Genomic DNA, 10,201 nt, shown 5'->3' with positions numbered 1-10,201 from the left:
TATTTAACATTTTAAATGCATTCTGTAGGCACAGCTGTTCAAACCCTTCCCTGGTTAGTCTGAGCTCCTGTGATTACACTGAATGGAATGTGTTCAGCTGCATTCTCCAGGATAACACCAAAATGAATTAAAAATAAAATAAAAGACATTGAAAATAGCAACGTTGAAAAAGGAAGCAAACGTATAGCAAGTATACCAGTGTTCAAAACGAAACCATTTGAAGAGATGTTGTAAATTCATGTAAAAATCCCAGAATAAACGGAAGTATCTAGAATAAGCCAAGCGTACTACATTGTGTGGTTTTAAAATTGAGACATTTCTGACAGCCCAAAAAAAACTGACAACTATTACAGTAACCGTGCTCATTGCCTCGGCCGGTGTAGCACCCGCCTGAACAAGAAATCGGGACTTCTCGTAACATGTTCGTCATTGTTTGAAGCAGGAAGTCTGCGGGTTTTCTGATTGGCCAGAGTTCAACCATTTATTTACTTTCAATCTTGAAAGTAAAGAAAATTACTTTACCGTGTGTTCTAACACCAAAAAAAATCTCTTCAGATTAATTTATCGGTACACGTATTCTTGTGTGGTCAAATCTGTGGAAATTAAGAGGTTTGTGGGCACTACAGTAACTACGGGGAAGTTTTTTCTTAGGTGAGAAAGCAGTACACCGAGTCGTGTAGGTGTTGCTGTATTGTCCTTACTAAGAAAACGCCGGAAACCTGCGTACGCAATACAATGGATGTTCCCCATCTTACTGAAGACGAAATGGCTGAAATAAAAAAGGATGTAAGTAAAAAATAAATTCAAAAAATGGCAAAGCTCCTTGAGAGTGGAGACTGCTTGTTAATTGTGTGGTCAAGAATAATGACACTAATACATAATCTGAAAGTAACTAACTGCACGCAAAATACACACGTGGAAGACGGGCTCTGTATGAGTTACTGGAAGTCTTTTGTACTAAATTTAGGTAAGGAAGTAAAGACTCCATTCTGGGCAGTGTTGTTTGCATTATACAGAACCTGTATCCGTGCACGGTACTGTAACCCTAAACCAAAGTGCTCAAACTCATCATGGAGAAAGTGCACACATGTTGATGTATTTGAATTGCCCAAAGAGAAGGCAAGGTCAGTTTTAAGGCATGTGATACTAACCGCAACAGGATACTGTTGAAAAGACAGTCAAGTGCCAACTGTTCCTCATTGAGAGGGACAGCCCCTCATCAGTTACAATTATTAACCACATAGCTGGGTAGGTGCATTTGTTCACTTTGTAATTTAGTTTTTTTTATATATAAGTGATAGTTCTGCTTCTCCAGTGTTATTTTTATCAGAACCAACAGGGATAATTTTAGTCAGTTTAACTTTATTTAGAAAATGGTCAGAGAAGTGAAATTGACAAAAACAAAAAAGCAAATCTGAGTAGCTTAATTAAAAAAAAAAAAACAAAACAAAAAAAACACAATTATTGATAAACAAACACTGAATTTGTGCATTTGACAGGTTCTACAGGTTCTACTACAGTATACTTTAGAGTGCAGTAATGTACATATGTGTAATTTAGAAGCTGTACTATTTGGGCTATGACTGGATTAGCACAGAATATTTTCATGTGCGCTGCATTAAAAGTGTGCTCCATTGCCCTCCCCTCCTATCTAACAATGCCTTCTAAATTGTGTGTTTTAGTGCAGATTGCACAGTGAAACAGCCTTAACGTTATCACTATGAGGTATAATTGGTCTATACAAAAACAGGAACTCCCCAGAATGTGTTATAGCAGAAAAAGACTTAAAAATTTGCATTTACAAAAAAGGAACATCACACAAGGTTGTTTTAAAAATAAAGTAAATTGGAAGTTATTGCCCATTTTTTCTGTTAATCTGTGAATGTAAATAATTATTGTGATTCTGAACTCGTTGTAGATTTCAAAGATATTTTTTTCAATAGTCATTTCAATTTTCCCTAATCACAGGTCATAACAGAATCAACAAGACAATACAATGTTGTAATTAATATACACTTAACCTTATGACATCACTTTTGTCCTTTAACCCAATCAGAAGAAATCAAGTTTCTTAGTTACAGTCATACAAATCTCTTCTCAGCCCTTGAAGTATCTGGCTCAGTCCAGATCCCCTAAAGTGGCTAGCTTTTATGACCCCCTCATAAACCAACTGTATTTTTTAAGCAAACCCTGTTTATATCTAGTTTACTTTGGGAAGATGTTTATCAGTAGGTTTGTAGCTCTGAGACAAACCTCTTTCATGTTAGGGCTGGACATCAAAGGACTTGTTTTTACAACATTTTCCTGTTGGTCAAAAGCTAGGATACAATCAGCTTCCCAGGTTCTAACCAGAATTAAAGAGACTGAAAGATGTTATGCTCAATTTATGAGTTGTATTCTAAGACCTAACAATTTATTTAGTTATGCATATACTGTTACTTCAAGGCATTACATATAAAATGTAAAATGTATTACTAGTTTACAACTTACAAGCTACCCCAAATATACATCATATCAGAACACTTCTGAAATTCAAAATAATTATGGTCCATTACATACAGTATGTGTTTTAGGGAACTTACAAATCTGGCGCCTGTACCCTAAATGCTACCGTCTGTGCTTGCAGCTCTCAACACAGAAGGGCAATGAAGGACATTATAGAGTTTCAGACCCACTTTAGTCCAAACCTGGATATTCATTATTATTATTGAAAATTAGCTTTTACATGCACACATAATACAAAACAATTGAAGTCTGCTTAACAGCCATATATAGAGAGCCAGAACTCATGCATATAAAAACACGGTGCTAGATTGGTGGTGACACACCCAACCATAGACTCATTCCTGACCTAGATAGCCTGTCCCATACATTCAACACAATAGGCCCAGGGAGTCTGTAGGGGAATCCTTTGGAAAATGGTACAGTATACACCTTAATGTTTGGTGCAGGGGGTGAAGTTCTCAACAAAAAATGCAAGTGCTCGTATGCACAGCTGGATGTAAACATTTTTAAAAATTTAGACAATTTGACTGCCAATGAATAAATACTTTAAAAATGTGTACATATTGGTACAAGATACATTTATGAATACAAAATAAGCCTTAAAAAATAACTGATCAATTATAACTAATTCACCATAAACAAAGAAGCTGAAAATACTGAAAGCTTTGTAGCCTCTGCATGTATCACTCAGTCATGTGCTGTAATATAACACTTAAGTTAATCCTTAAATGACGAGCATTAAGAAAGATTATACTATGCAGTAACTGCTGTAGAAAGGGAGTTTTATTTCAAGATATCTTAAAAAAGGATGATGTTATAAAAAAAAACAACTGTGCTGTGAAAAAATAATACAAAAAGGTTTAAGTCAAACAATGCACAATAGGGGCTAAAACAATGGTGTAGTCGAAGGTATACGTAGGTAAACAGCGTTTGCCCACTTTTAATTTGAGCAATATAACGTTTACCCACTTCTCATGTAAGGAATACAGAGTTTACTCATTTCTACTCTCCTATACAAATCCTGGGTTAAAGACAATATATTTTAATGGTGAGCTTCAGTGTTGTGTTGCTGCACATGAGACTGACAGCTGAGAGCTCTCGGTCATAACAGTGGCACAAGCAGCAGGGCATGGCCACTTGACTGTGTGGTGATTTGGTGTGTGTGTATGAGTGTTCTGTTAATGTTCTCTTGAGCACACTGGACCTGCAGTGCGGTGCTAGTAGCCTTCAACCTAGCTAGCGAAAGGACGCTCACAGAACTGTTCATGTGAAGCGCACCATCGGGTCTATGACTGTTCACAGAGGGGAACTAACTGTATGTGGGGGGGGTTCTGGTTGGCTGAGGGTTAATAACAATGTATCTGTACAATCGATCTGTTGAACTCCAAGTAGGAAGTTTACCCACTTTTTTTATTACCACTACAACACTGGGCTAAAATACCCCTCAAATGTATTCTGTAACAGGCACTACTACGACTACTGTTGATGTACTTGGCCATTTTAATCACCATAGTATTCTGAAATCATCCCCATACTTTCAATACCCAGGGTACACACCTACAACAGGACCTGGCCATGCTACAATAATATCCTTGGATTAGAACACATATACATGTTTCTTTTATTTATTTTGTATTTATTACTTATATTAAAATAATATGTTATGTGTGCTTCTCTGTTGTGTTTCTGTGTAGATTAATTACCATGATCTATTCCAGAAAAAATATTTTTTAGACTTTTTATTTTTATTTTACTCCTGGTATTGTGGTTTCTGCACAAGAAACAACGTGCAAAAGACATTTTCATAAAGTAAAATCATTACTGTGGTTACTTCTGCATTTTTTTTTTTTTTTTTTTTATATACATGTGCACGCAAGTAAAAACTCACATTTAACTTAATAAACTCTTCAAGAGGACACTGTACAAAGAAAAACACCTCACCGTTTTGTTTTTTGTTTATTAAAGTCCTCATAACAGAAAGTACTAGGATCAAAACAAAACGTTAATCACTATAATTAAAATGTACCTTGCATGTTGGGGTGAGTGTTTGAAAAGGGTGAAGCACACCTCCATCTGTATCCCATTCTGACATTTACCAAAATCTGAAGCTGCACTCTGATCCTGTTTTTTATGTTAATCCCTATTGTCCCACACATCACTTGCCGTTTCAGAAAATTTTACGTAAATTCTGGCAAAGAGGTAAATTGGTGCAAGGAAACGCGTTATGATAATTATTTCTAACATTTATCAACTATGTCATTTATGGTGAACACTGACATGGATTTTTGCCCTCAAATTAATGTGCAGCAGTGTTCGTTTTGAATATTTCAGATAGTTTCTCCGCTACACTAAAGGAAATAATTATTACTTCTTAATAATGATAATTACTCCATACCACTGTTTTCATGTTGCACTGCTAAAGTCTTCTCTTGTTGATCAACGAATGAGCACTGACACAAAGTGAAATGGGCAGAGATTTGTGACTCATGCCAAAATGAAATCTGATCAGAATGAAAGCTCGGCCAATCAACATTCAGTGATTATACTGCCGTTAATAGTGACCAATAGCAGCTAACAGAAACAGAAGCAGTATGAGGAAACATAATGGAAGCAGCACGAACTGTGCTGAATGAAAGTGCATTTTAGAAACGTTGTGGATGGAATGTATCTGGGTTGGATGAAAAGCAGATTAAGTAAGTCCCGGTACCCAGTACCAGCATGAAAATAAGTCATGGTACAGACTACCGGTGAGTACCGGCAGAATTTCACCCCTGGTCTGGTGTAATAAATAGCTGATATTTGCTATTCAGTATGCCCATTGCCAAACAGCATTGATTTTCCATCTCTGTAATTCAGTAGTTAGTAGTAGAAATCAATTGACTACTGTGCATTTATTTAATACTCATAGTTTTTTATTCAATTGGAAAATTAATCAATTAAAATAATAATGGGTCACATCATAGAAATAATTTTAATCTGAACATTACAAATTATTTTTAACTTACAAAAAAACGTAGCTTTACCTGTTTTTCATAATTTCCAAAGATTTTAAAAACGTGAAAAAAATAAATAAATATGGTGGTTGATGTTGTATGTTTACCTTTTAACTGCTCTTTTATCTTTCTAAACTGCAAACTGAATGTATTACAGGGCAGTGAAACAGTTAAACACCAAGTATTACCCCCTATGTTTTATTTTTCACAAAACATGTGCAAATTTTCAGCAAGAAAAAAAGTATGTATTTTCCCCATAGGAACCAAAGGTGTGAGACAGATGTTACTGATTCACAATCTGAAAGGTTTCCTCCTTGGATTAATGTTCATGGGTATTAAAACCAGACAAGCAATGCTGGAGATGCCCAATAAAAAAGAGACACAGTAATAATATCCTTGCACTGTATTTACAGTAAATGGTTATATTATGTATCAAGCTCTGTTTATTTTTATACAGCTCTGTTTTTATTACATGTTTAGTACAGGCTCAGTAGATGCCGCAAACGAAAGTACATGTGCATGTTCTTTCTGTATGTTTTGATGTAACAAGCTATTTTTACTAAAGGTGTTTTGCATTAAAGAACATGTCTCTCTTATGTGCAGGTACTAGAACGATTGAGACCATATCTGTGTGATAAAATTATGGCTGAAAGACATTTTGATTACCTGCGTGCGAAGAAGATCCTGACCAGAGAGGACACAGAGGAGATCAGCTGCAGAACCACAAGCAAAAAGAAGACTGGAAAGCTGCTTGACTATCTGGCGGAGAACCCAAGGGGTCTGGACACTCTGATTGAATCCATCCAACGTGGGAGAATCCAGAATTTCATCATCACTAAAATCACTGATGAAGTACAGAAGGTCAAAAATGAAAGACTAGAAAGCATAAAAGGTACTGAAGTATACACCCGTCTTGAAACCTAACACTCAACCACAGAAAGTTTCATTTGATTCTCTTTTGAAACAATTGTTTGTCTGGTTCAGAGGTCCTTGTCTGCCCTAATTCTAGACTACCTAATGTTACCTTAGTCCAAGGTTAATGCAAATCAGGGTCTGTGAAACCAGACAGTTGTTTGTATTCTTTGTCGTTCAATTCTCCATTAATAAAGCGGTGAACAGTGTTTGGTAAACAATAAACTGTCCAAGTAACAAGAAAGCAAATGAACAATGAACTGAATCAATGAAGTGGCTTTTATGAGTTTCATTTAAAGTTTAGTGAATGGCAAAAAATGTGGGCAGTTTCAGAAGTGTGTTTTACTGTCAGCTTTTGTTTTTCAAACAACATGGTTCAGGAATATATGTATTTTTAATTGTGCAGTCTGCTTTTACATATCAGTGATGTGCAGTAAAGAGACCCGTTTAATTACTGTAATGTCTTTATGTAGAGTGGAACATTGGTGAAAGCTGGGACTTAAGGGACTTAGTGCAAATCTTTAAAACTGAATTGTGGGCTTAGTCTTGTTCTGTGTTCTATATTGCAGCTGGAGCCACCTGTAGCAGCTGCATGCCACCCAAGTGTATGGATGCAACAAACAACCTCTCCAGAACATTTTCATTTGAGTCCAATTATGATAAAGGCAAAGATTCCACCTTGCTGTTCCATCCTGAAGGGGAATGGAGTCCTGGCACGTCCACTGCTGTTTGCTCAATGAATTTGCCGTATGGGTCCGTGTTGGAAAAGGGAACTAGAGTAACTAGTAGCAGCGTGTCTTCCACGCTTCCAAAGCCTGGAGACCCGGGGGCCCCAGCGCTCCCTGATGAGCTGCAGCCAGAGCCCGAGGGGACCTGTGGAAGCACCAGCAGTGATGCACAGTTTCAACCACTCCGCTCGAGGTCTCTGTCAACATCACAGCCTCACTTTTCCTAAGAAGAAATTATAATATCTTTTCTCTCTGAATTTAAACATGGTTGTTGGGATTCTGATGTATAAAAAATCTGTACAGTACTTTGAAACAATCAATTATACATTTTGAGGTAAAACTATAAGAAATCAAGCTTTGGATTACACTTGGATTACATTATAGTGCCGCTATCCTTTTAGGTGCTTTTAAAAAGTACCAGATTTCAAAACAAACAGTAAATGTGATAAAGCGAACTGGTTGAAGGCATATACTGTTGTCATTTTATAATTGCACAGAGTAATCATAGTTCTTTGGTACTTTTTGAATACCGCTTTTTAAGTGGTGCTGTAAATGAATCCCAGTCAAGTCAATGAACATTTCACCTTACACCTTCATCACCTGACGAATTTACCTCATCGTACATTATTCTTTTTGTGGTGCAAGAACCTGTTATCTGACCAAAATGAATTCAAGGTCCAAGCACTAAAAAGAATACAGTACCTTGCATGATTTTAAATGAAAATACCAACAGCCATTTAGACAAATGAGGACAGTAAGCTCATACAATAAGTCACAAGAATATAATGTTAATTAGATAAGCTAGTGTAGGACTAGTGCAAAACCACTCCTTACTGTTCATTGCTCTGTTGTGCATAGAGGTTTGTTATAGGAGAAGCATAGCCACAGTGCAAGCTTAACTTAGTAAGGAATGACAAATATATCAACTCTAAGGCCTTGTTGAAAGTTATAACAGTAACTTCTGCCAACCAGAGAACGGTCAAATACACAATGTGTCTATTTTCAATGTAATACAGCCAAATAATCTGGTTTTGTATATCAAGGGTTAAAAAAGTTAACATTGGCCAATTTATAGCATTCTAAGAAATATATTATTTAGACATGTAAATGTTCATCATATACCAAACTAAAGCAATTATTTTTTTAATGTTTAGGTTTCTTTATATTTAAGATTTGATTGATTAAAACTAGTTCTTGCAATTAATGGTAACATATAATCTTTTCTGATTGTATTACAACTGTACAAATCAAGAAAAATAGTGAATGCTAGGCAGCCCAACACATGCACTAGCCAAACTTGCAGATGAACAGCGTGGTTGTCTATGAAGCAACTAGTTGACAGACTTCTTGTAAAACATTTTTTCAACTCGGTTTTTCTACAATACAGTTTGGCATCCATAAAACTCTTGTAGACGGTTGGTGCTGTGTTTAAGAACAGTTAAGAAGATTTTCATGAATGTAAATGTACCCATTGATTCTTTTTGGGCCGTTAAGGTTTATAGTATTGTAGGTCATGGTGTATTCTGTATTGTGTAATGAATGACGCTGGTTGCAAATGTAACAAACGACAAAGAATATTATAGGAAGTTAAAATTTGATGCCAACGGAAATGAGGGCATTTATTCCTACAATGTATCATTTTACAATATTTAATGATTGACCTTTTGCTACAGTTTTGGTTCTGAAACTGTTTCTCTGGCTAAAAACAATTTGAGATTCTAAATTTGAATTTGGTTCCTCTCTGCAGGAAACAGTCAATATTTGAATTGCCTTTATAGTATTTTAACTGGATGAATAATGTATTAATTTACATTTAGTAGGGAGATTCTGATGTTAATACACTGCAGCACAGGCTACATTTTATTAAAGCTATTAAATGTTCAAAGCAGAGAAATATATTAGAAATAAAAATAATAATTTAGTTAAATTTATTACAGTTAAAAATCCTCTGTTATTTACCCATTAAGTCTGTGCTGCTAGCATACATAACAGTGTACACTACTGAAGTATATCACTGTGTAGGGTTATACATTCCATATATGAAGAGACACCCTTAACAGTTTTATATCATTATATAATCCTACAAGAGTTCTAACATGAAGAAAACTGTATTGGGTGTGAACTTGTTTGTGGATTCAGTTCACTGTAAAAAGTAAATACAGTAAAACCTTGATGTATGGTTGCCTGAAGTTCTGAACTCAGTGGTCAGTCACTTGTGCTTACTACTCAGTAAATAGAGTGCACGTGAATGAGAGGGGCATGTTAAATAAGCAGACACCTATCTTGGGTAACTGTGAACGTTCAGTGATCACACTTGTATGTATCATCAGTGTATTCCATTAAATAATCCTTTGTCCGAAACATGTTGAGGACTATAAAGAAATATTTATATCATCTACATTTTCATTGAATTGCTCATCTGTTTAATGATGTGTACTCTTACTATTCGTTGTTGTTACTTCTGCTTTTTTAATTGCTTACAGTGCAGCTGCAGTTTCTGTTACTCGGAAACTAATTTTGCGTAGAGGTTTTCCATGTACTGACACACACTTGGCCACAGTTGTTGATGGTATATTCCTTTAAGTTCTTTGACAATGTTCTATTTTTTTTTTTTTTAATGAAAATTAAAACTATATGTATGTACTATTACATTTTAGGGGATGTTTTGGTGCATTTTAATTGAGAATATTCACGTACAAATGGCCAAAAGTTTGGCATCACCTAGAATTTTAGGATTGAGACCATTTAAAAAAAGAAAAAATTAAACTATGTGAACACTTTTTGTTATACGGTGATGGAATTTTATTTACCACTTTGGTAAGGTAGATATTCTTATAAAATACATTAAAAAACTACAGTTGTATTGCATTTGTTATATTGCTTTGTGTGAATGTACTCTACAGTATACAGTAAGGTTAAACTAACTCTTTATTGTCCTATTGTATGCTGTTCAATCAAACTTTTAATAGACCACACAATAGACTCTGGGGCACATTCAAATATTGTGTATAGGGTTAAAAATGAAAATATTCACACGGCGTGTGAAACGCTGCAAGAAACCTG

General features: G+C 35.5%; 1 protein-coding gene across 1 annotated transcript; it reads left to right on the top strand.

Moving 5' to 3' along the window:
* Nucleotides 1-458: 458 nt before the first annotated feature.
* On the top strand, nucleotides 459-9,989 carry LOC121327410 (B-cell lymphoma/leukemia 10-like). The gene is made up of 3 exons (XM_041271463.1): nucleotides 459-786; nucleotides 6,102-6,390; nucleotides 6,980-9,989. Exons 1-3 carry the CDS (start codon nucleotides 736-738, stop codon nucleotides 7,363-7,365), a joined length of 726 nt encoding a protein of 241 aa, XP_041127397.1. The 5' UTR covers nucleotides 459-735; the 3' UTR covers nucleotides 7,366-9,989.
* The last annotated feature ends 212 nt before the right edge of the window (nucleotides 9,990-10,201 follow it).

This window comes from Polyodon spathula, chromosome 14 (assembly GCF_017654505.1).
Source record: "Polyodon spathula isolate WHYD16114869_AA chromosome 14, ASM1765450v1, whole genome shotgun sequence".
Classification (NCBI taxonomy): Eukaryota; Metazoa; Chordata; class Actinopteri; order Acipenseriformes; family Polyodontidae; genus Polyodon; species Polyodon spathula.
This window is presented reverse-complemented; position numbering and strand designations above follow the sequence as displayed.

Coding starts and splice junctions, on each gene's coding strand:
- LOC121327410 (XM_041271463.1), top strand. CDS start 736: ATGGATGTTCCCCATCTTACTGAAGACGAAATGGCTGAAATAAAAAAG. Junction 787..6,101: donor TGGCTGAAATAAAAAAGGAT/GTAAGTAAAAAA, acceptor TCTTATGTGCAG/GTACTAGAACGATTGAGACC. Junction 6,391..6,979: donor AAGACTAGAAAGCATAAAAG/GTACTGAAGTAT, acceptor TCTATATTGCAG/CTGGAGCCACCTGTAGCAGC.